General features: G+C 44.5%; 1 protein-coding gene across 5 annotated transcripts in view; it reads left to right on the top strand.

Moving 5' to 3' along the window:
* Positions 1–316: 316 nt before the first annotated feature.
* Positions 317–25,283, top strand: part of EPN2 (epsin 2) — a 43,772-nt gene continuing 18,805 nt past the window's right edge. For 3 of the 5 annotated variants that reach the window (XM_063171623.1, XM_063171624.1, XM_063171620.1), the window contains exons 1-2: positions 346–432; positions 19,553–20,326. In XM_063171623.1, the coding sequence (XP_063027693.1) occupies positions 19,732–20,326 (595 nt within the window). In that variant the 5' untranslated portion in view covers positions 346–432; positions 19,553–19,731. Of the gene's footprint in view, positions 433–6,386; positions 6,488–19,552; positions 20,327–25,283 lie in introns of those variants that run through there. The other 2 variants (XM_063171622.1, XM_063171621.1) reach the window with 2 other exon arrangements.

Below are 25,283 nucleotides of genomic sequence, written 5' to 3'. Positions count from 1 at the left end.
CCTAAAGCGTTCCCTGACCCATAAATGTAGTTATTTTGTAATGATAGAGTTGTTTTGTATTATTTCACACAGGTTTTTTGGGGGGACTCCTGAGGAGTTTCCCCAGGCGCTCTCCCGTCCAACGTCGCCCGTGCCCGGGGGCCGATCCTGCCTCGCTCCGCGCTGGCGCCGGGTCCGGCTGCGGGGAGCCGCGCCAGGAGGGAGGGAGGAAGGAAGGGAAGAGGGAGGGAAGGAGGGGACGGGCAGCGCCGCGTCCCCCCCGCCCTCAGCGCGGCCGCGCCTCGGGGCCGCGCGCGGCCGCCGGTTCCGCCTCCTCCGCCGCCTCCCCGCGGCCGCCGCCGCCATGTTGGATGGTGCGTGTGGGTGTCAAGCGCAGCCCGCGGCCGCCGGGCACCGGGACACCGGGACACCGCGCCCGCCCCGCGCCCGCAGGTCAGCGCGGCTCCCGCGGGCCGCGGGACGGGACGGGGGGAACGGGCGGGCGGCCCCCGCAGCGCCGCCTTTCCCCTCGGCGGGGCGCGGGGTGGGCGCGGGAAGGGCCCCCGGGGGTCCCCGCGGGGAGGGCGCGGGGCCGCGGTCGCCTTTGTTGTCGCCGGTGGGTGGCTGGGCGGGCGGCGGCGGGGACGGGCCGGGCCCCCGCGGCCCCGGCTTCGGGCCTGGCTCCCGATGGGCCTCCCGGGGCTGCGGGGGATGGCGGGGCCTGCGGGCTCGGGGGGCTCCCGGCGGCGGCGGCGCTGGGGCGGGGGGGCTCCGATCCGCCCGGTCCGACCCCCGCCCGGCGTTGTTCACCTCCATCGTGGCGGGGCCGGGAGTATTTTATTGTATTTTCAGTGATATCGTTGTTTGGGAGATGTGTGTTAATGCTTTTAATGATTTTTAAGGGTCTGTTTTATATAGGGGGCTTGGACTAGATGATCTCTAGAGGTCCTTTTCAACCCTAATAATTCTGTGATTCTGTAATATTCTCTCTCTGTCCCTATATATATTTACACCGATACATACTTATATTTATATGTATTTTAATTTTTTTACCTGCAGTACCTGTGATGCTAGAGATTAGGGTTGGGTAGTGAGCGAGCTGTATTACATTATTGCTGTGAAATGTATTGAAACAGTAATTATCACAGGCTGCCCGCAATGGAAGTCCCCTATTTTAAAGCCGTAAGGCTTTAATGTAAATGTTAAAATATTCATGTTAAGATTCAAAGCTCTAAGGCTTTAAAACTGGTAGCGTTTGGTCTCAGTTTTATGGGTGTGTAATGCTTCCCCCTCCCCCTTCTCAAGTACGGTATACTGATCTGAAAAGCCAAGTGAGATTTTAAATTCACAGCAGTTGGACATATTTCTTGTTCTCATCTATTAAGAAAATAACCTGAATTATCTACATGCTCATCCATTTTCAACAGGAGGCCTAAAAGACTTGTTGGGATTGTGAAGCTGTTGCGGATGTTACGGGCTGTAGAGTCTGACTTGAGGAGTTCAGAATGCAAATCAGGCCACGAGATTAAGTTTTATTATTCTCTCCACTGAAATGCTTGTTTTATGGTAACACAGAACTCTTGCATAATTCCAGTGTGTTGCTGTGTTTTGTGAGACACAAGGTCATAGGAAATTGTATTGTTGGGGTGTGAAATGTGGGATGAATGATTTTTTTAAAATCAGAAATATATTGTAATGGTATCTTTAGCAAAATGCAGCCTGTTTAGGAGTTACTTCTAAATATGTTTGTCTTGGCTGATTCTCAGATGTGTTATTTTTGAACAAACTCAAGTGTAGAGTTTTATTGGGAGGAATCAAAACTTTTGATAAATTTGCCTTTATGGACTCCAAGTAATGGTAAACTAGCTCGACAGAATTTCAGAGATAAACTTCCCCACATTAAATATTTAACCATGTTATCAAAAATTATCAAGCAGAAATGACCCATGAGTGTGCATTCCTGAAGGTGGATTCTGATAAGGCCAATTTGACTGTGGGCTCCATTTGAGGAAGTTTGACTTGGGGGTGCTGATGGTAACTTCCTCTATTCCATGAAGTTACTCTGCAACATTTCACCTGTGTCACAACAGCTCTCTGACACAGCAGCTTGACTTGTACATCTGCTGAGGAATGGAAATTGTTATCAGCCTTGGGGAAATGCAGGGCAGCGCTCCCAGGATCTTTGAATCCCAGAATGGGTTGGGTTGGGTTGGACCTCAAAGCTCATCCAGTCCCACCCTGCTATGGCAGGGACACCTTCCACTATCCCAGGTTTTTCCAAAAAATGGTTCAGCCTGGCTTTGGGCACCTCCAGGGATCCAGGGGTGGCCACAGCTTCTCTGGGGACCTGTGCCAGGGCCTCCCCACCTTCCCAGGGAGGAATTCCTGCCCAATATCCCATCCAGTGCTGCTCTCTGGCAGTGGGAAGCTGTTCCCCCTTGGCCTGTCACTCCAAGCCCTTGTAAATAAATATTCTCTCTCCATGGACTTCTGAGAAAAAGCAGACTTGTTCCCTAGGTAGAAGCTAAGCAGTGGTGGGTAATATTTGGGTTATAAAAATGCTGTTTATGAGTTACCTGATGGGTGTGGAAGGACCAGAGGAGAGAGCCCTGACTGTCACATAGCCTGGCTGGTGATGTTCATGTTGGTTTTCACTTGCATTATTCTACAGTCACATTTAATGAAGGGTTCACAAGCATCTGATGTCCAGTGTAATGCAGGCAGCAGAAATGAATTGAGCTTGCACTGACCACATCATTATTTACATAACTGGTTAATCATGCTAGTTTTGTTCCAGCTGTCAGCCATTTGATTGCTTTAAAACTTGGAGCTTTTAAGAAGCCTCAAATCTTGGATCACTGCTGGGAAATGCCAAAGGCCTAATTTGTTACTTCATAAAAATGCTGATAGTCTCTCTTGATACAGAAATCGGGGTTTTGTTTCTGTGGTTGTTGTTGTTGTTTTTTTTTTTTTTTTTTTCCTTTAGAGAGAGAGAGAACAATCATTAAATGATAATCAGTTTAGGGGAAATACATTAAAGAGTAGTTATGATGTTCCTGATCTTGCTTTTCTTAGGTCTCCTACGTGGGATGGGGAAATGACTCTGGCTTTTGCTTGGTGTAGAGGAATATGAGTTACTCTAATACCTTTCTTTAATGACTGGTACTCAGGAAGCAACTTCCCAGTCTTGCAGGGCCATATTTGCAGAGTGCTAAAGTGTCCCTTGGGATGTTGCTAATAGAAAATGAAATGTGCCTGCTTTGTAGGAACGCCTGTAATGTTCTTTTCCCACTTTGCCTCGCTCTGATCTGTGCAGGGAAAATATCGAAACGTACCAGCATCCTGCTGGCTTAAGTGCTTCAAAGAACAGCAGGTTTTTGTGTGTTTCAGTAGCCTGGCTGCTCATTAAGGAGGCAGGAGACTCCATGGAGGAGAACAACATGGATTGCTGTGCTCTGGAATCAAACCTGCCGGGGCTGATTGTGGGTCTGCTGGCGTTGGTGTGCTGCAGGTTTGGTACAGACCCTGAAAAGCCTGAGTTAATCACTTCAGCTGGTTGGTACAGGACTGCTTTCCTGTTCTGCGTGGGGAGAGAGTTCAGAATGGTTGAATGTGAGTGAGTTCAGAGACTCTGGGCTTCAGGATGGATCTAGAACTCAGTGGCTGTTGGGCTGAGCCTCTCAGTGAGAGGTGCAGCAGGTAGAAAGCTACAGGAAAACTGGTATTCTTTATTTATCATTTCACAAATAACAGTTTTGTCTCTGGTTTCCAAAGTTGGGGTTTGCTTCATTTTATGATGCTGCCCCAGTCCATTGATAAAGGTGAAGTTGTTGGGTCAGAAGGTTCTGTGGTGTTTTCTGTAGATTACCAGTGGTTGTAGGCAGAGTTTAAGGAGGGTAGCTTAAGTCACCAAGATTGGGTTCTGTGTAAATATCTAATAGTGAAGCTTGTATGAATGATGATACTGATTAGAAAATCAGTATAGAAGTACTTTGTGTTTGTTCATTGCACTGGCACTGAGGATGTCTGCAGAATTCAGTTTGTAATTCACTATTGGTCCTTTCTATATGGAAATATAACTTTGAGTTATGCTAGCAAGATGCTTTTCCTCTGTATAGATAATTTTCAGCTCATTTTTCTGGTATGGTTACAAAAATTGAACTTGAATTGATCTCAGAGCCAATACCCCGTGTTACATTAATTGTTAATAGCGTGTCTCTCTGTTTCCTGTCACCCAGGGCTGTTAACATAAATGCCTCTAACCGTGCCTCGAGCTTGTGTTCAAGGTCAGGCCTGGGCTGTTCACGCCTCCTGTGCCTTGGCTTGCCCTGTGCAGGTGGGGTGGGAGCTCAGGCTCGGACAGGTCCCCACCGGCAGTGGGAGTGCAGCTGCCTCTGGGTGAAACCAGTCCCGGCCCAGGCCTGGCTGCAGCTCCACCTTGCAGGCTCCCTTATCTGTGTGCGGTGCTGGAGGCGGCTGGGGAGGTTTGAAGGAGTCTCAAACACACTCTTGTTTTGTTGTTGTGATCCATACAAATTGTTTTCAAGGCACGGTTTTCCTTCCACCATCAGAAGTGGAGCTCCCTGAGCTGTCTGGAGTAATTAGCTGAAATTTGTGTGAGACCTCTGCAGTTTCCTTCCACCCTGTTCTTGTTCCTTCCTTTCCTTCTACCCTGCTCCTGCCTTTCCTTCCGCCTTGTTCCTGTTATTTCCTTTCCTTCCACCCTAATCTTTCTCCTTCCTTTCTTTCTACCCTGTTCTTGTTCCTTCCTTTTCTTCCACCCTGCCCCTTCTGCTTTTCCTTCCACCCTGCTCCTGTTCCTTCTTTTCCTTCCACTCTGCTCCTTCTCCTGTCTTTTCTTCCACCCTTTTCCTTCCATTCCTTCCACCCTGCTCCTTCTCCTTCCTTTCCTTCCACCCTGCTCCTTCTCATTCCTTTCCTTCCACCATGTTCCTTCCATTCCTTCCACCCTGCTCCTTCTCCTGTTTTTCTTTCTACCTTGTCCTGCTCCTTCCTTTCTTTCCACCCTGTTCTTTCTTTTCCTCCCCCCCTGCTGCTGCCTCTCCTCCCAGAGCTGTTTTACCACGTTGTTTGCAGTGCCTGAGCCTCTCATGTCACCATACAATAAATCCTAAATGGTCATGAGGTCCAGGAGAGTTTGGAGGGTGGCCCAGGCAGGAGAAGGCCTCTGTGCTGTTTCTCCTGGCTCTTTGAGGCTTTTTTGTTTCTCAGAATGCAGCACTCAGTGAACAATACTCATACAAATTAAGTAATAAATTATTGTTTTGAAAGTTCAAAGCTGCTTATGAGTTTAAAGCCATGCCAGACACCTTAGTTAGAGATGTTTTATGTTCACCCTAGCAGACAGAAATCTGAAGACTCCCTTGCCTTGTTTGCTTTTCAGTATTGCAGGAGTTATGGCCAATTTTGGGGACTGGAGTTTTAGAACAATTTACTAAAATTCATGGTGGAGTCTGGGGGTCATGGCTAAAATTCAGCAGCCAGACACTGATTCAATCTCTCTCCTGTATAACCTCACAGAGACTCCCCTGCCCTTCTGGAGATGTCACTTACATAACGTGATGGCTTCTACAATCCACCTGGGAGTTTTCATAATTTAAAAGCAGAAACCCAGGCAGAGCCAGCTCCCTACTTCTGTTGGATGGGTTTGAGTTTTGCCACCAAGAAATGCTACAACAGACCTGGTACCCCTGCTAGGGAAAAATACTAATGATGGCTGGGATGTTCTCTTACATTTTTATCTTTATTCTCCCAAATCATATTAATTTCTAGACTTAACATCAATTTAGTAGTTTCTGAACCTTTGCAAGGGCAATGGTCTTCTCAGAGCTTTGCTAGAACAAAGACATTTTAAGAATCTTAATAGAGAATCGTATAATCTTATTACAACTGCTCCTGTTTAAATCACTTCCTTGTACTTAAATAACAATCTGTCACCAGCTATTTCTTGATTGTAGTTTTTGTCAGTTGCAATTTACCCCCCTCCCTGGTTTGGTTGAAGTTTTTTTCCCCCTGATTGTGCAACCTTTAGGTTGGCAAAGCTCCTTCTTTCTCACACAGTGCCTCTGAGTCCACTGGGAGTAATTGCGTGAGTAAATTGCTCGCTGGTGTAAGAGCTGTGCAGTTCACGAGTAAAACCTTTGTGGGACAAACCCCACTGAAAGAACTGATACAGACAGTTCTGATATTCCTCAGGGAGAGACCAAACCAAATCTTTTTAAAGGTAACTTCTCCCCTGGGATGGCAGCACAAAGAATCCCTCAGACACTTTTCCCTCTAGGTGGGAATTCTGTTCCAGGAGGTTCCTCGTGGGGATGAGCAGACCCCAAGCACCACCTCAGTTTTGTCATTCTGATTTTTATTTATTTCTTTCTTTTTAGTGATGAGGATTTCTTCAGCCAAATCTGTTGACCCAATTGCTGCTGAAGCTGCTTTCCTACTGACTTTCAGCTCTGTTTGGACAGGGATGAGGCTTGTGACAACAGCAGTAAGGCAGAGATGTTTGCTCTAACCTATGAAATCAGCCAGAATTGAAGATCATTAATTAATCCTTATCTGCAGAGCTGTTCTAACATGCCTGTTCTCTGGTGGGGATGGTCAAGCACAGTGTGCTCTGCCACGTGCTGCACGTAAAGGAAAGCTCTGCAATTGCTAGCTGAAAAACACAACTTGAATATTTTTAATTATTCACTTAATTAATCAGAGAAACACCCTCCCATTTTGTGCCATTGCTGGGTTGTGACTGGTAATGTCTGGTTAGAGGTTCCTGATTACCCTCAATATTCACATCCAGGGAAGATCTGATGCATCTCTAAAATGCCCCTGCCCAGGTATTTAATTATTTGATGAAAACTCTTTCTCTAATGACCTCTGGAAAGCACAGACTCCCCTCTGTTGTATTATCTAATGAAATATTTGCCTTCTGAGCCCATCCTGCCTTATTGCAGGGGCTTGATTGCTTCTTGCAGTGTTCTGCTGCTTGCAGTGATTTTTTTTTTGAAGGATGGAATGCTTATTACCTATGAGAAGTGTTACTATATTTTGCTGCTGTTGTTGAGCAGAGTTCATGAAGTTAAACTTTGTCTACCAATTTAGAAGAGTTTCTCAGAAAGTCAAGATAATGCCTCTGTTGGAATGTTTTCAGATAAACAGCATAGGTGACACAGACTGCTTTTCTTAGGAATATACAAATACAGATCAGAAATCAATATTTAGTACTGTAATTTTGGAGAATATTTTCAATTTGTGCATAGTTTTAAGGCAGAAATTTCTATCTGCTGCTCAGAAGAACAGCGTGACTGTCCTTGCACCAGGCTATGATTGTGGTATTTCATACTTTTCCAGCAAAGCTGCTGCTTTCTGAAGATTTTATTGGTACTTGGGTGACTCCTGTGAAATATATTTATGTTTATATGTTTACTGGTTCTCTTGGGAAGCTTTAATAAGGAAGTAAAATACAGGAATGTTTATAATTGGTTTGACTTGGATTTCAGAATTCTTGTAGAGAAACTGAAGTATAAAAGCTCCAGCACAGCAAAATCACTTTTAAACTGGTTTATTGCAGAGAAGCACTGAGGTAAATCATCAAAGGATTTTTTAGGCTGCAAAACTGCTTAAGTGTTGTGTTTAAAATTTACAAATCGCTGACCCCTTTGTGAGCCAGACTGAAATGTCTGGCTCTTTTTTACGTTTGACTACCTAGTAATAATCTGCTTTTGCCTGGCCTGCTGCTTTAAACACACTGAGTGCTGCCATTGCCATTTTGGTGTCTGTCTGCCAACCAGTAGAGGCTGTGGATATTTAATTTCATCATAACACAACCATAGGATGCCTCCAGGAGTATTTACATGGTTTAAAAGTCAGGACGTGTTTTATGCTGGAGATTGGGAATTTTGGGGAGTGCTCTGCTGAAATGGAGAGGAGTGAGGAGCAGCAGGAGAGTTTTGTAGCTTGTCTTTATTATTCTGTTTTTGATTTGCTTTATGGGGAGGTTTGTTCTGCAGGGGATGCTCTGGATCAAGCAGAGTGTGAGCACACCTTTACTCTGAGGGACCTGTTGGTCTGGGGGGATCCTGGTTTTTGGTGCTGTTTGTTTTCAGGTGTGAGTGCAGGAAACACGCTCCAACATCCTGGATGCAGGAACACTTTTGTTCTCTATGCTCTGTGCAAAATTGTGTCTGGATGCTTTGGCTTCCAGCCAGGCTTTTAATCTCTGCTTTTTTGTGTCAGCTTGGATAGTGTATATAATGCTATAGTGCCTTTTCCTGGCCCTGGAAATGCTGATTTTTACTTTTATTTTAAGAAGGGTTTTCTTTTTTTTATTTATAAGAAAAATAAACTTTAAAGGAGGAGGAAAGACTTCTGTGCTGTTTTTTTGTTTGTTTGTTTTTTTGTTTTTTTTTTTTTTTCCTGTTTTTGTTGTAGTTTATACTTTACAGAAAGACCTCAAATGTTCTGTCAGAGCTTTATCTCTTGTCTCACAAATTGAAAGTTTAGAAACGGGGCAGAGGAGCAAGGTGAAGAGGGGTCTCAAGGTATTTTGGAGTGAGAGAAGGGGAGAATTAAAAACACATTCAGTGCCCATTAATGTGTGAAAAGGATGTGCCTTTAGATGCCACAAGGCTTCTTCTTCCATCCAGCTTGACCAGTCTTTTGTCAAAACTTCTGTTTTAACTATTTAAATAAAACACGGTGACTTTGGCATTCTCTCCCTGCATGGGAAAGCCGAGTACAAGAGAATTTAGCCCCGCCTGCCCTTCCATGCTAAACAGATGCAAATCAGAGCCCCCTCCCTCCAGCTCCTGTTCTCTCCTCCTGGCTTTCATTGTTTGGATGAAAGCTGTTCTGGTGCCAACTCCCAGCCCAGAGGGCAGGTGAGAGGAATTAAAAAAATCCCAGATTCCAGCTCGGTGATTAACACAGCGTTTGGAGCTTGTAATGTCATCCTTGCACACAAAACAGAGTCACAGCAGCTTCACAGAGCAGGGGTTTGTCAGAAAGGCAAACATCAAAGTGGCAAGAAAAGAGGAGTTTATTTAAAATATAGCAGAAAGACTTAAAACATTGGTGCTCACCTATGAGAGCTATTAAAAATTAAAGAAGAGCCTTTGAAGGCAAGCATTAAAGATTTAATGGTATTAATTGAATGAAGCCGTGGGAGTTGAGGATATGCAGCCACATGTGTGAGTGTATGTTCTGGGTTAAGGCAGCAGAGTGCTGAGAGCTCAGTTGGCTGTGCTTGCTCTGGAAGGGCTACCTTAACAAACCCTAATTATTCTGGGGTTAATTAGAGACACCATTAGAGCTGAGAGTGTAAACACAAGGAAGGGACTTGGAGAGAAGGAAAAGTGCAGAGCCCACCAGCCTTGGCATCCCTGGGCAGGGCAATGCAGGCAGGCTCCTTCCCAATCTACATTTAAGGATAATTTTGTTTATGTCATTAAGGCTGGTTTTTTTTTTTTTTTTTCAAGAATAAATTCCTTTTCCTTTGTTGTGAGAGCAGTAACTTAATACTGTTGTGCTCCAGCCACAGGTATGGGCTTTCTTTTGGCAGCTGAACTTCCATGTTACTTGCTAATTATTTTCTTTTAAGACTGGCTGATTTTGGGAGCTTTTTAGCTTTTCTTATGCTTAGAACTTTTGCTGTTGGGGAAACTTCTTGACACAAAAATAAAATCAGAGTTCAGTGTGGTGTGGAGGGGATTTTGTTGGGTATTTTTTTTCTTTGCAAATTAAATACTCAATTTAAGGCTTAACATATTTGCACTGTACATTAAAAAGCAGGGAAAAACGAAATCTTTGTATCATTTCTAGGAAGAAAGAGCCCTGAAAGCTCCTTGCAAGGTGGCTTGGCAAGGGAGGACATGGAGGATTTGATGCTCTGGGAATCCTGGTGTGGAGAGGCACCAGCAGCCCCATGCAGAGGGACACCAGAGCTGAGGGAGATCTCAATAAATTCATTTTTCCTTCTTCAGGGAGGGGAGGGTTGGGTGAGCCCTTCCTGCTGCAGATGTAGTTACCAAATGAATCAGCACAGTGCCCACGGATTGGAGCAATATTGATGAATTCATTACTGCTCCCTGATGGATGTTAATGGGCCAGAATTTCTTCTGTGCATTTGGACTAGGTGGAAAGCTCTTGGAAAAAAAAAAAAAAAGAGAGAAAATGGGGTGGGTGAGTTTTTAAGCCACTTTTGTGTTCTGCTTTAAATGGGAATGTTTTTAATGACTTGCATGAAAACAATGGTCAAAACAAGAATCACCAGGCAGCTCTGGGAGGGCCAGGGAGGAGCAGAGCTACAGCAGGGATTTCTTGCATTTTATTCAGCATATCCCAAGCCACAATCACTGCTTTGCAAACAGAGGTGGGTATTGCCTTTTCCAGATGGATTCCTTAGGAGATATCTGGAATCCCAAGGCCATGGTCCAGCTGCTGCTTGCAGGGTATCAGAGCTGAGGGGTAGGAGATGTTCTCAGCAGAGCTGACTGGAAGAAAATGACCTTTAATGAAGGAACAGGCACAGATGCTTTTGAGTAACAAGTCTTTGTCATCCTCTTTGAAACGAACAAGCTGCCTCCCACTCAAATCATTTTCCGTCTAAATATCCAGAATAGATAAAAGAGTAGGTAGAGTTTTACTGCTGGAGGATGGATTCAGAAAACTTGAGGAATTGTTATGCAGACAGCTGAAAATTTCTGTATATCTGCATAGGAGAATGTGGGATTCACTGGCATTTTCAAACCAGTTTATTTCTTCTTAATTCCACAAAAATCAACAAAATCATAATACAATAATAACAAATATTTTATTTATTACAACAAGGATGACTCTTGTTTTGGGCATGAATGAAGGAATTGGAAAGTTTGAAGCAGAAAAATGAGGCAAGATCCTTATGTCAAATGTGCTCATATTAAAAAAAAAAAATCTTTAAGTGATTCACTTCCATCAAAGCTGAACTTAAAAGTACAGCTCAGAATCAGGAACTGGGGCACCACAGAAGTTGACCAAAGAGAATTATTTTTATATTATTCATTATTCTTGAGCTCTGTTTCCTGGGAGCCAGAATCCAGTGTAGATCCAGGCTGCTGGTGGCACAGCTGGGACCTCTGCTCTGGAATTGCCCCTGCCAGGGGGAGGTGCTGGACACGTTAGACAGGTCTGAGAGGAAGAGGGAGAGAGGTTTGGGAGGGATTTTGGAAACTGTGGTGTGTGCAGTATGGAAAGATAGGAGGGAGATATGGAGCAGTCAGAGGAAAGCTGAACATTTGGTGTTGCAGGACAGAGCTGAAACTGGGGTGGGAAAAGGGCAGGGTAAGATTTTGTGAAATTTGGTAATTTGGAGAGTGAAAAACCAAATTTCCTCCTGGAGTGTGGAATTGCTTTGTCCCTAGGCAGGAAAAGGAGATTTCCCAGAACCCCAGCCTGCAGTCCTTGCACATTCACCAAGTCCCAAAGCTGAACCATCAACTCCACCTCCAGTTTGAGCTCCCCAGGAGCAGCTTGGCCCTGTGAGCTGTAACTGGAGGCTGCTGGTGAAATGCCTGGTGCTGCCCTTGTTTGGGGTGTTCTTTGGAGTAACTGGGGTGCCCTTGGCAGTAATGGCTTGGGTGTTGTGGTGTGTGACAGCCCCAGCCCTGGCTGTCCCCCTGCCTGCCCTGTGTCGTGTGTGGGGTCAGGGGCTGGGGCTGTTCCTGCTGTGGGGCAGGGTGGAGAGGCAGGAGCTGGGGAATCCCATCCTCACCTCTCCTCTGAGCAGCAGATCCTGCTCTGGAGCCCTGCCCTTGGGCCAGAACCTTCCTGCAGGGAGGGTTTTGGGATGAGTTTCCTACTTTGCAATCTTACAGCAGTTTATTCACAGAATCCCACAATGGTTTGGGTTGGAAGGGACCTTAAAGCCCATCCAGTGCCACCCCTGCCATGGCAGGGACACCTTCCCCTGTCCCAGGCTGCTCCATCCAGCCTGGCCTGGACATTCCAGGGATCCAGGAGCAGCCCCAGCTTCTCTGGGAGCCTCCCCACCCTCCCAGGGAGGGATTTTCACCTTAACTCATGGGCAGACAGCTCATGGACCTGAATTTCTGAGGTGTAAAGCAATCTGATGTTTGCTCTGATAGCTGAATTAAGACATTGTGGTGACTTTTCAAGATGATTGTGCAAAATCTGGTGGCTGTGAGGGAAGGCACTTGAAATTTTATGCCGTGAATGGACATTGATGAATGTAAGTAGGATATTAAATCAATCTCTGTTTTCTTTGCAGGCTTGTAGTTTGTGCTGGCAGGAAGCACACTTAATTAAAATGGAAAAAAAATAGTGTTTGGATGTATGGACAGGTATTTCTTGGCATCTTGTACTTCTTGAACAATCCTTTTCCTTAGAAATCCATATCATAAAATAAAAGTATTAATCCTTCAGCTTCTGCCAGTAGTAACATGGAGAGTTGAAGTGTTTTTCCCCCCTAATCTTTTTCATGGTGAGCATTTGCCTCTGGCCTAGTCAGTGCATTAATGTGGTTTCATGTCTGGTGTGTGTAGGAGGATGGGAGAAACTGCACTTGGTGACGTTTGCTTCATGTTAATAAAAGTGCAAAATCAATTTAGTTAATGAAATCATCAGGTAATTTTAAGTAGCAGGTATCTTCCCAAAATACATCCCCAAAATGTGGAGTCTGAGACATGAGCACACATTTAGGTGAACATGAATTTTAAATATTGCAGTTCTGTAGGAAAACACTGGGGATTAAAGAAGGAAGCTGACATTTATATTCTTTGCAGTTCTTCCTGAGTTCAGGCTGATTTCAGCAGGTGCCTGTCGCCCCATAACAGCCTAAGTGACAAGGCTGGACTTTTCTAATTAGTAATAGATTCTGAGGCACATCCTCTGGCAGGAGTATTGGGTATCCTCTTTCCTTCCAAAAGGAAAATGTGAAAGGAGAGAAGCTCCTTCTGCCCTTAATTGAGTTGAAAATACAATTCAGGTATATTGGGTAAGCTGAATTTATTTCAGGTTGACAAGACACACATTGGGTGGTCTCTCTTTTTTTTTTTTCCTACTCAATTTGTGAGAAAACAGATGAAATGCTTTCCTTGAAGCAGGTAATCCCCAGAGAACAAATTCCTTTAGGGAGTTTGGGGAGGGATTTTCACTGCCCTGTTGGATTAATTTGCATTTGGCATTTCTGCTTCAGTGTGTAATGGCCTGACCTCACCGTGGTGTGTAATTCTGCAATATTCTGATATTCACTGCACACCTGCTGCATGCAGAATAAACTGAGATGTGCCCATGTCAGACAGTGCCCTTTTCCTGACCCAGAGATGGGGTAACTGAGAGGTGTTTTAAAAACTTTTATTCCATTTTCAGTCTCATGAAAAGGGTGAGACAATACAGATGTTATAATTCACACCATCACAATCAGAAGTTAACTGTTTCCTAATTACAATACATTATATTGTATTTTAATGGCAATATAAGAGTTTCTTGGTCTATCAGCTTTAGCCACCCATGCTGTAGAGGCCTTAAAGCCAGTAGTCTAAAACTACCCCTCGTGGGTCCATCTTTCATTTTTCTATTTCTCCAAAGTATTTAGTCTTAAATATAGTCTTAGTATTCTGCAGTCTTTTAGTGTTATCTTATCATAGAAAACCAATCAGCCAATTTAGATTGATCAATAACCTCTTAAACAAAAAAAAAATTAAATATTATTTAAAAATTAATAAGAGAACAAATACAAAAAAAGCACATCAAGCCTACAAACATGCAGGTGGCACTGTGGGTGACACCTGACCTGGCTGGAGAAGGAGGAATGTGTTATTTTTAAAGAGCTGTTGTCAAAGCTTGTAATCCTAAAATTAGCTCCTGGTGCAGGTCGGATTTGGGTCGTGGTGGGGATCTGCAGGTCTGGCAGAGCTGTCCCCTGTCCCAGCCCTTCAGGGCACATTTACTGCCCTGCTGGCCACGATTCCAGCTGCAAGGGCCAGGGGAGCTGGGGGTGACAAAACCCCACAAAGGACAGGGGAGCTGGGGTGACAAAACCCCACAAAGGACAGGGGAGCTGGGGTGACAAAACCCCACAAAGGACAGGGGAGCTGGGGTGACAAAATTCAACAAGTGCCAACAGAGCTGAGGGTGACAAAACCCCACAAAGGACAGGGTAGCTGGGGGTGACAAAACCCCAAAAAGGACAGGGGAGCTGGGGGACAAAGCCCCTCAAAGGCCAGGGGAGCTGGGGGGACAGAACCCCACAAAGGACGGGGAGCTGGGGTGACAAAACTCAACAAGTGCCAACAGAGCTGAGGGTGACAAAACCCCACAAGGGCCGGGGGAGCTGTGGGGACAAAACCCCAAAAAGGGCAGGGTAGCTGGGGGGGACAGAACCCCAAAAAGGCTGGTGGAACTGGGGGTGACAAAACCCCACAAAGGACAGGGGAGCTGAGGGTGACAAAACCCCACAAGTGCCAACAGAGCTGAGGGGACAAAACCCCACAAAGGCCAGGGGAGCTGGGGTGACAAAACTCAACGAGTGCCAATGGAGCTGGTGGTGACAAAACCCCACAAAGGACAGGGTAGCTGGGGGTGACAAAACCCCAAAAAGGCTGGTGGAGCTGGGGGGGACAAAACTCAACAAGTGCCAGTGGAGCTGGGGGTGACAAAGCCCCACAAAGGCCAGGGGAGCTGTGAGGACAAAGCCCCTCAAAGGCCAGGGGAGCTGGGGGGACAAAACCCCAAAAAAGCCAGGGGTTCTGGGGTGACAGAGGCCCAGCAGCTGTGGTTGGCAGGTCCCAAAAGGACGTGGCCAGGTGGTGCTGCTGTGTGAGGCAGGTCAGAGATTTGCTCCTCACCCCCCTTCCCATCCACTCTGAGAAATGAGCTCCCCATGGAGCTCAAATCCTGGGAATTTAAGGAGACCAGGAGTAACAAAAGGTGCTGTGGGGAAAACAGAACCAGATTTGTGTCTGTAAATCTCTTTTAGAGCTAAAAGTCTGCTCAAGCTGGAGCTGCTTTCCCTCAGTGAGGCTGAGACAAGACTGGAAAACCAGCGCAGAATCAAACCTTGGCACTCATGAATATGCATAAATTTGAAGGAGAATTATCTTTCAGCATTAACTCTTTAAATAAAGAAATAATTTGGCCACCTGCTGTCTGTGAAAGCTGACCTTGTTCTCTCATTTGTAAAAGGGAGTGGAAAGCTTCCAAAACTTTGAATTTTGAACCATTTCCTCTCCTCAGAAATTACACTGAAGACAAGCATTTAAGCTGTGAAAAATGGAGCTGAAACCTTTCATCTGGAGTTAACCCTGTTCTCCAAACCCTTTGCCAATCTGTATTTGTAATTCGTTTCCTAAATAATTTTGAAGCTTGAGGAAGGGCATTGATGGGAATTTCAGGCTCTTCATTTTGCTGTTTTATTCCCATGAATTGCTGTTTTCTCTGCTGTAGAACAGCAAGAGAGAGCTAATAAGTGTTCTGCTTGTTGGCTTTTCTGGGCAGTGCCAAGTGTCTTCTCTCCTCTCAGTGGCCACGATGCACAGTTGCCCCTTTTCCTGTTTGGTTTTGGGGTTGCAGTTGAATATTCTATCCCAGGCAGGGCAATGGTACCCTCTGGTCAGCCAGTTGTTCTCTGAGAATAATTTATGAAGAAAGAAAAAAAAATCAGAGAATTAGTAAAGTTGGAAAATCTGTCTAGCAGTGTGGATTTAGTAGGAGAAAAATGGCTTTTTTCTGCATTGCATTCCTGATTTTTATATGAAGGTTTGTGCTTGGGTTTTTTCTGATTTCTGAGCTGGTTGCGGAAAATGAGAGTTCCTAAAACACAGTGGGTTTGGATTTAGACACACAATGAGCTATCCCAGAAAAAGCAGGATGTGAATTTAGTGTCAGGCAATGAGAATCCTTTTTCTTTGCCATAAATAGGAGCTGACTTCTTGTTGGGGTTGGGGTTGTGTGTGCAGGTGTGGTGTTGGTGTCTGTCTGTCAGATTCCTCACTCAGCGCCTGGCAGCAGCTTCTCTGAGCCTGCTCCTCTGCAGATGGGCAGGAATTCCCTGATTGATCCTGGATTCAGGTCCCTGAGCATCTCCTGCCTCTGCCATGGCAGCCTGGTGCAGGGAGAGCAGATCTGTGTGTTCCCCTGGGAGGGGAGGCAGCAGGGCTGGGATGTTTTTATGCAGATTGATGTTCTGCAGATACAGATCACAGACTGACTGAATTAATAGCTGTTTTCCAAACCTCCCTTCTCATGCATGTGACTTACAGTAAATGTCTAATCTAAGGATATATGTTGTCTGTAATGCTGTTAATTAAAATTTTATGCAAATGTCTGCTGAACTCCTGATGTTCAGTGTTAATTTCCACGCTCGATATTAAAAGCTTTTCATACATTTCCTGTGCATGCTTAGCTGGGCTGTGCAGATATTTACCTTCAGGCTGATACAAAGGGCATTTTATCAGTGCAGACAAATCCTGGTTGGAGTTTTGCATTCCAGAGGTGTGAATGGATTCTGCTGAAAGCCTGTCTATAGGTGGATTTGTGGGGCTGTTTGCTTTGAACTGACTTTGTGAAGGACTTTGTGGCTTGGCCTTGGTTCTGTGTTAGTCTCAGCAAGTTAAAGATGTTTCCTCATGCAGATTTCATGCACTGAGCTCCATCTCTTGTGAGAGAGGTGAGGATGAGAGGCAAGAATTCCTTCTGTCTGCACATTGTGTGTAGGAGAGCACCAGGAGAATTCATTATTTGTGTGATGGAGCTGCTGGAATAGGGAGAAGGGCACGGGGTGTTACCCTCCAGTTTAGTGTTCCCTCCTGCTAACACAGGTAAGCTTCACCCTCTTGTTTGCACATCTCTTTGCTTTGCAGTTTGGAGATGTCAGATACCTCAGAATCAGAGAAAATGGCTTGTAGGCACCACGAGCAAAAATGAGGAAGGCTCCCCAAGACTGAACTGTTTAATTTTCACAGAAATCTGCTCAAGCCTTTTTCCTGCGAACCAGGAACAGCTTTAATCAACTGGTCTCACTTTCTGCTTTCTTTGCAACTCTGCTGTTAAAAATGCAAACTCACATTTTTGCTGAAGTTGCAAGCGCATTGTGCTTCCTTGTGGTTTGTTGTGAGAAGTTAATTCACTGAAAAAAAAAGAAATCTAAACTTTCTGGGTAAGAATTTGTTAGAATGTGTTAGAAACTCTCTCCCTCTTTTATGCAGTTGGGATGTTTGGCTTTTTGATCTGTTTAATGATAAAAGAAGTTGTTGTGGTGCTGCAAGATTTGGAATAATTCAGGAGAAAGCTTCCATTGTGTGGTGAGGGAGCAGAGTGGGTAAAGCAGGGACCAAACCAGAGCTCTTGGGTCAGTCCCAGTGCCAGGGCAGGACCATGAACGTTGGTACAGCTGCACTGGTGAGGGGAGCAGCAGCTCCAGCACCTTCCCATCCTGTCACCCATCCCCTGGGTGTTATCATGAGGTTTAGAGTAAGTTGGTTTTTATGGGCTATGAGTAGAGCAAGATGAAAACATGTCCATCAAGAAAAGGAAAAAACAAACCTTAATATTTCTCTCATGGAAGGCCTTGGTTTTCAGGACTGAAGATATGAAAGTGAAGAATCCCTCAGTGTTGATGGATTGATGGGTTTTGAGTCTATTACAGAACAACAAGTGAAATATTGAATTTCCTGGAAGTGTGTAAATTGCTGGTTTCCCTTTAGCCAATGTGTTCCCTCCTGTGTTTGCTCTGGGATTGTTTTTCCAAAGTGCTCCTCCAGACTCAGAAAAGCTTCCAAAGGAGTTCTTCCTTTGGTTTCTTCTCCAAAACCAAGTGCTGCTTTCCTAGTGGGCTGTAATGGGAGGGAATGGAGGCTCTTTGCTCTGTTTTTTAGACCTTGACTGCTTTGTGTCGCATTTAATCAGCTCCAGAAGTGATCCAGGGTTGGGTTGTTCTTACTTGCAAAGCTTTAGAAACTTGGAGTATTTTCCTGTGCTGTTGTGAAAAATTGGCTGGATTTGGTGCAAGAGAGAGAAAAGGGAAGCAGTTGTGTTGTGAGGGTGGTTAATTCTTCAGGGACTTTTACATGTGAAGTATTAAAATGATTTTTCCAAAAGCCTGTGAAGTTGTAAAGTAAGAAACTTGTCTATGATTGAGGAGATACACACAGGTGAGTAGACACTTGCTCCTGCAGTGTACTTGTAAAAAGATTTTGGGGAGGCCTCTCATCCCTGGCCTTGAAAGAAATAAAACTTTGATAAGGCAGGAATGTTGTTCATAGATTTGCAGCGGGTTAAAGGACAGGAAATGGGGTTAGGAGTGGAGTAGATGTTGGTTCTGACAGGGAAGGGCTCTCCCAGCCAAGTGTCCTGCCAGAGATCAGTGCTCTTGCAAATATTCCCTTCAGCAGATTGGCCTGCAATAATAAGATGGCTAAATTGAAGCAAATTAGTCAAATTTGAATGTAATCTTGAATTGAAAGGAATGATGAAAGATGGAGACCTGCTGAGGGATAAAGTGGCAGGTGAAATGAATGCACAGGGAGAAGAACTGTGTGTATCCCAAGAAATGGGAGTTTAATCTGTGCATGGAAATGGCACTGTAGCAATTTGGAGAATTACAGCAATGTCAGGTTTGAAATCTGTGCTCTCCTTGTCCCCAGTGTCTCTGGTTGGTTCTTGGGGTGTTTGGAAGAACATTAAAGGACATCTGGGTGGGCATCTCTGTGGACGTGGCCAGCTCAGTTCAGAGTCCCTGCTCAGTGTTTGTGCTCTCGGGGCTGCTCTGTGTTCATGGAATGGCCAATCTGCCAGTTTGCTCCAGTAATTTATTCCACAGCTTAATAGGCCTCTGTTTACTTGCAACAGTGACCTTAACTCCAGAACTGACCCAGCTTTCCAGCTCCACAGCTTGTCCTTGCCTTTTCTTGCCACTCATTTTGCCTTTACAATTCCATTCTCTTAGAATTAAAAATTCTTCACTGCTGTGTGAAAGACACAGAGCAGAAAGTGTGGATCTGCCCAGTGTTGTCAAATAAACAAAGTAAATGTATTTGGGAACAAAAAAATTCCTTCTGATCTACTTGTCATGAAAGGTCACCTTGAATTGGAATGTATTGGGCTGCAGGATCTCTGTCCTGAGACTGAAAGGGCTTTAAACTTACCCAGGGTTTCAGAAATGGCTTGGTTGAATTTTTGGAAATTTGCTTGTTCTGTCTGGGTGCAGATTCCTGCTGAACATGGAATTCCTCATGTGGTTTCACCTCAGCTCTGTAATTTAAAGTTCTAGGTAGGCTTTACATTGGAAAATAAATCTCCAGGTTGGACTTTGTTTCTGGTTTGCTTTTCAGATTTTCCCTTTGTATCAGCGTGATTGTCTTCATGCTTTTGTTTTGCTCAGCACTTCAGGTTTTTAATCTTCAATGCTTAATGTGACTCGTGAGGAGAACAAGTTGTTTTCAAAATCAGAAGAAATTCGAGGAGGAAAAAATTAATCTAGGAAAATTTCTCCCGAGTGTGTGTGGCTTTCTGGCTGTGCAGAACAGTCAGAGCCAACTAACCTGCTCTGTTTTCTTTCCTCGCTCAGGTCATGATTTTCATTTTCTCGTGTCATTCTCTTGAGGAGAGGAAATGATTGTAGTGGAACGTGTCACAAGCACGCCACTGCTCCGGAGCCTTTGCTGTTCAGAAACGTTCCTGGGAGAGCAAATTTAGCCCTTTGCTGTTTGTGTTGTGGGATCTGTCTTGGGAAAAAGGGAAATAAAAATGACGACTTCGTCTATCCGACGGCAGATGAAGAACATTGTGAACAATTACTCAGAGGCCGAAATAAAAGTTCGGGAAGCGACCTCAAATGACCCCTGGGGTCCTTCCAGTTCCTTGATGACTGAAATAGCAGATCTGACCTACAATGTTGTGGCCTTCTCTGAAATTATGAGCATGATCTGGAAACGACTCAATGACCACGGCAAGAACTGGCGACACGTCTACAAGGCCCTGACTCTCTTAGATTACCTGATTAAAACTGGCTCTGAGAGGGTGGCCCAGCAGTGTAAAGAGAATATTTTTGCTATCCAGACGTTGAAAGATTTCCAGTACATCGATCGCGATGGGAAGGACCAGGGCATCAACGTGAGGGAGAAGTCCAAGCAGCTGGTGTCCCTTCTGAAGGACGACGAGCGCCTCAAGACAGAGAGGGCCCAAGCCCTGAAGACCAAAGAAAGGATGGCTCAGGTGGCCACTGGGGTGGGCAGCAACCAGATCACCTTTGGCCGAGGCTCCAGCCAGCCCAACCTGTCCACCAGCTACTCAGAGCAGGAGTATGGGAAGTCTGGAGGGTCCCCAGCATCCTACCATGGCTGTAAGTACAGCAAACTCATCCCAGACCCCCTTCTTTGGGGGGCTGCTCCTGGGGGTGGGAGGAGTGAGTGAGTGAGTGGTGCCTGTGGGAGGGCAGTGCTGCCTGCCAGGGGTCTGGGGTCCCTCTGGATCTGCTCTGTGCTGTTGGTGTCTCTGCAGATGCCTGGGTAAATGTTTGCTCTGGACAGGACGTGTGCAGTGATGGGGATCGATTTGAAAAGCCCTTTTTGTTTACTGTCAGTTCCAAAGGTAGCAGTGCCAGGCTGCTCGTGTGAACCTGTTCCAGTGTTTGCTGTGATGGGGATGGTGTGAAGGGCATTTTCTGTTTGCTTCTGGTTTTAAAAGGACTGCTTGAGATGTATTCTTTTTGGTCAGGATGGAATCATAGGATGGTTTGGGTTGTGAGGGAATTTGAAGCTGATCTCATTCTACCCCCCTGCCATGCTCAGGGACACTTTCCACTATCCCAGGTTGCTCCAAACCCTGTCCAGCCTGGTCTTGGATTAAGAATAAATAAGAAATACAAAGTATTTCCTGAATAATTTTGCTACTTTATGTTGCTCCTGTTGTACTTTGCTGTTTAAATTTCCTTTATTGCTTACTCAGCAGTTCTTGGAGGAGGAATGCTTTAAATCTGTATTTAAATATTTAAATTTCCAGTATTTGGGGTGTGTGAGTGTTTGTCCTAAATGCTAAATACTATACTTCATTCTTAAAAAATGAATCCAGTGATGTGGGAAGAGCAAATTCTTTCCACCAGTGCTTGGTGGGACTCCCTGCCATGTCAGGAGGAGGCCTGATCTGGCACTAAATCCTCCTTAATGTAAGTAATGATCTGATGAAAGCTGCTTTGGCTGCAATGTCAGTGGTTGTGGTCTAATTCTGAAGGGAAATCTTTTCTTTAAATGAATGTTTGGAGTGTGTGGAGGGCTGTGACTGAGCCAGGGGGCAGCAACCATTGAGCACCAGCTTTAGGAATCTGAAGTTTGTCATGTCCTGTGTCCCAAAGTGCTTCTTTAATCATAAATCCATGAGTGGGGTCAGCCCTGCTGCCATTTGCAGGAGGAGATAGCAGAAAATCAAACCAGGATGGAGAAAATCTCTGTTTAAAGCTCTGGAGACAGGCAGAAAAAAATACTTCCAAAAGGAGATTTTTTTTAACATAGAGGGTACGAAAAATGTGAGTGAAGGTACAAAAAATGTGAGTGAAGGTTTCCACCTATGAGAATCTTTGATCTTGGCTTTTAATTAGCAGAAGGATAACAAACATCCTAATTTTTCTGTAATATTTTTTTATATCTATATAGTTTTTCTATAATAACCATGCTTGAAAATTGTGAATTTTTAAAGAAAAACTCATATATTGTTACCTCAACAATAACAACATTTTTCTTTTCAAATGCATAAATTATTGTTGACTACAACAAAAATTCCTAATTTAGAAATAGCTTGAAATATTGATATTGGGCTGAAATAAGTGCCTGAGTTTTGCTGAGCACACCTTGGCTTTCACAGAATTATTGCTCCCCCAGTCCCAGCTTTAATTAAAGCCTGGAACTATTGTTTGGAATCCTGAATGCTCCCAAGGATTCTCCAGCAGGGCTGAGCAGTGCAGGGCGTGTTCCTCAATTGTTCCTGGGCTGCTGTAGGAATTTGGACGGGAGCAGGAGTTTGGCTGTTCCTCACCCCTGCAAGGGTGGATTTCCTGCTCCCTGTGTGTGTCCTGTGGCAGGATTGCTTTGGAGGTAAAGATTCCTTAAGCTTTTTTCTTCCTTCCTCACCCCCTAAGAAGCTTTAGAAATCTCAGGGCTTTTTCTCCCCCCCCCTTCAGTTCCAGCTCTCCTGGACTCTTTTTTTCACTGTGGATCAGCAGAAATGCAGGTGGCTCTCAGGTTGTCTGTTTAGAGTTTTAAATGTGTTTTTTGTCTGGTTTAATTGAGTGGAGCAAAGCAAACCAGCACCTTCCAGAACAGCTGTGCTAAGTCCCTCTGATACTGGGGAACTGGGAAGAGCTTTATGCCAGGAAACGAGGAAGGAGTTTCATTAAAATCCAGACATTTAATCTGTTACATAAATGTAGGGTTATTCCTGAGCCTGCTAAATTTGATGGAAGAGATGCTTTTCATTATTTAAAGTGAAAGAGATTGTATCCATCGTGTGTTCTTTTTTTTTTTTAATAATTATATTTAAATTTAAATAAATATATATTAAATATAAATAAAAATTAAAAATAAATTTTAGAAAGAAATAAATATTTAAATTATATATATTTTTATTATTAATACCCTTCTTTTGTGCTGAAAATCTGGATTCAGAAAAAAAAAATCTGTAAAAGGAATGAAGTTCTGCTTCACTCCTGGGAAATACTCCCCTCAGAACATCCCTGAGATGCTGTTGCTGCTCTGTATATCCTGGCAAAATTCTCTTTCATTCCTCTGAGCCTTTGAAGAAGAGATCAGAGACTTTTAGATTTGCCATCTACAGCAGAGATTTGCCTCTTCAGAATGTCCAGCCACCCTCTTTGCTGAATGCCCAGCCCTGCTTAGCAGGCAAATGGAAATAAAGCTTGGGAGAGTGGCAGAGCCCTTTTGGCAGCACCACCCCGGGAAATGTTTCATCCCTCAGTGGATATTGGGTTATAAAATCTCATTTTTAGTGCTTTCTTGCAGAAACAAGAGCTGAGACTTTGGTGGTTCCTGCAGGACAGCCCCCCAGTAACTCCCGTGGATGCTGGGGTGGATGTGAGGGAGCTCTGTCCCCTCTTTCAGGGACTAAAATGCAGTTTTGGTTCAATCAGTGAAGCCTTTTTGGGTCAGTTTGTTGGGAATTGAATCAGCTGCTCTGAACTCTGCTCCAGCTCCTCCTCCTCTCCAGCTTCCCAACCTGGGCAGGTTTGCATGGGGACAATTGGATTTTTGCTGGATGTTGTCCACAAGGGGTTTTCTTAGAGAATTGCTGGTTTTTGTGTCCCAGATTCATCCTTTGTTACAAAATAAAAGCAGTATTGATACCCTGTGTAGTGAGAGGGAATTCAAGATGGAAAAGGATCTCTGGACTGATATCCAATCATCCCTCACTGCTGCAGGCAAATAAGGGGATTTTTCCCTGTTTTCTTGTGAATATTTTCATTTCATCTCTAGAAATCCTTTAGAAACTGTGCAAAATGAAATGGTGCAACTTGATGGTTTTTAATAAAATCCTTCCCTCCAAAGCTTTGCCTTAATGACTTTGTTGGCCCTGAAGTTCTCTGTGCTTGGATAATTCCAGGAGCACATTATGGCATGTCAATTGGAAAAGTTTTTTTTCTACCCAGTCTCATAACCTGAAAATGGAAGCCATGAGAGATACTCAAAAACAAAAAGCAGAAATAAAGCTCCTCCCAACCTCCATCTTGTCAGCAATTTCTGACATACTGGGAGCAATTGGTTTTATCTTCCAGCTTTATACCAGGGACAATTAATGCTCAGATTAGGAGCTGTTAAATATTCCATGACAAAATGTATAATTTTTATTTATTTTGGAAAATGTGCCAATTCTGTAGAGTTGCATTAAATCTGGTTTTATTTCACCTTAAGGAAATATTCTTGTGTAGTGCTGAAACCAGACTTAGTGGGGAAAGGAAGGGATATAAAGGATAGATGGATATGAAAAGGTAGATATTAAAAATCTTTTGGAGCAATAGTCCCTCACTCCTAATCTGCCTCTGGGTCTGAATAATTGGGTTTTTGCCTGACATTTGTCACCCAGTTTCAAAAACTTCAGCCTCTTGTTCCTGGCCTTGTTTCATCTCCAGCTGCCAGTGACCACTTAAATAGGATTCTGGATTTATGGCTGCCCAGGGAAAAGTAGGATGTTCTTAATTTAGACCTCTTAAGCCTGAGCTGGGGTGCTGCTGGTGGTGTTCTAAAACCAAGTTTACTGAGGCCATGCTTTTTAGAAGTTCCAATCCTGTTGTGCCCAAGCTGGGATGTGCAGGTGTTGTTTTGGGTTGTGCTCACATCCTTCCCTTTATCCCTGTGCTCCAGGAGGGGATGGGATGGTGGGATGGGAAAATGGGGTGGAGTCCATGGGATGGGAGGGATGGATGCTCTGATTTCAGTGTCACAAACCCCGATTTCAGTGACAAACCCTGATTTCAGTGACACAGACCCTCATTTCAGTGACAAACCCTGTTTTGAGTGACACAAACCCCGATTTCAGTGTCACAAACCCTGATTTCAGTGACACAAACCCCAATTTCAGTGTCACAAACCCCGATTTCAGTGTCACAAACCCCGATTTCAGTGACACAAACCCTGATTTCAGTGACAAACCCAATTTCAGTGACACAAACCCTGATTTCAGTGACAAACCCAATTTTAGTGACACAAACCCCAATTTTAGTGACACAAACCCCAATTTTAGTGACACAAGCCCCAATTTCAGTGACACAAACCCTGTTTTGAGTGACACAAACCCTGTTTTGAGTGACACAAACCCTGTTTTGAGTGACACAAACCCCAATTTCAGTGACACAAACCCCAATTTCAGTGACAGAAACCCCAATTTCAGTGACACACACAGCTAGGTGTGACCTGATCTCAGCAGCCCTGCCTGTGGTGGGCTCAGCTCATCTCACTGTGCTCAGAACCTGCTGGAGAGAGGAGATGCTGAAAGATGCACTGGGAAGGGCTTTTATGGATCTTGGGAAATGCCAGGTCTTTAACCTGAACGTGGCAAAATTCTGGGAGCAATTTTCTGTAGCTAAATTAATGAGTTTAATATTTGCAGTGATTATTCACGTTAAGTTGACTCGTTGTTTAAAACCAGTTTTGTGAAGCCTCAGCAAGTCTGTGTTCACTCATCTGTTTCTGTTTTGTCTCCCCTTTTGCTTGGAGTAGAAAATAATTCAGAGGAATTGCTGGTTTGGCTTTGACACAATAGGAAATTTATGAAATGCAGAATGGTTTGGGTTGGAA

This window comes from Melospiza melodia, chromosome 18 (genome assembly GCF_035770615.1).
Source record: "Melospiza melodia melodia isolate bMelMel2 chromosome 18, bMelMel2.pri, whole genome shotgun sequence".
NCBI classification, from domain to species: domain Eukaryota; kingdom Metazoa; phylum Chordata; class Aves; order Passeriformes; family Passerellidae; genus Melospiza; species Melospiza melodia.
Note: the sequence above shows the minus strand (reverse complement) of the source record. Positions and strands in the feature narration are given on the sequence as shown.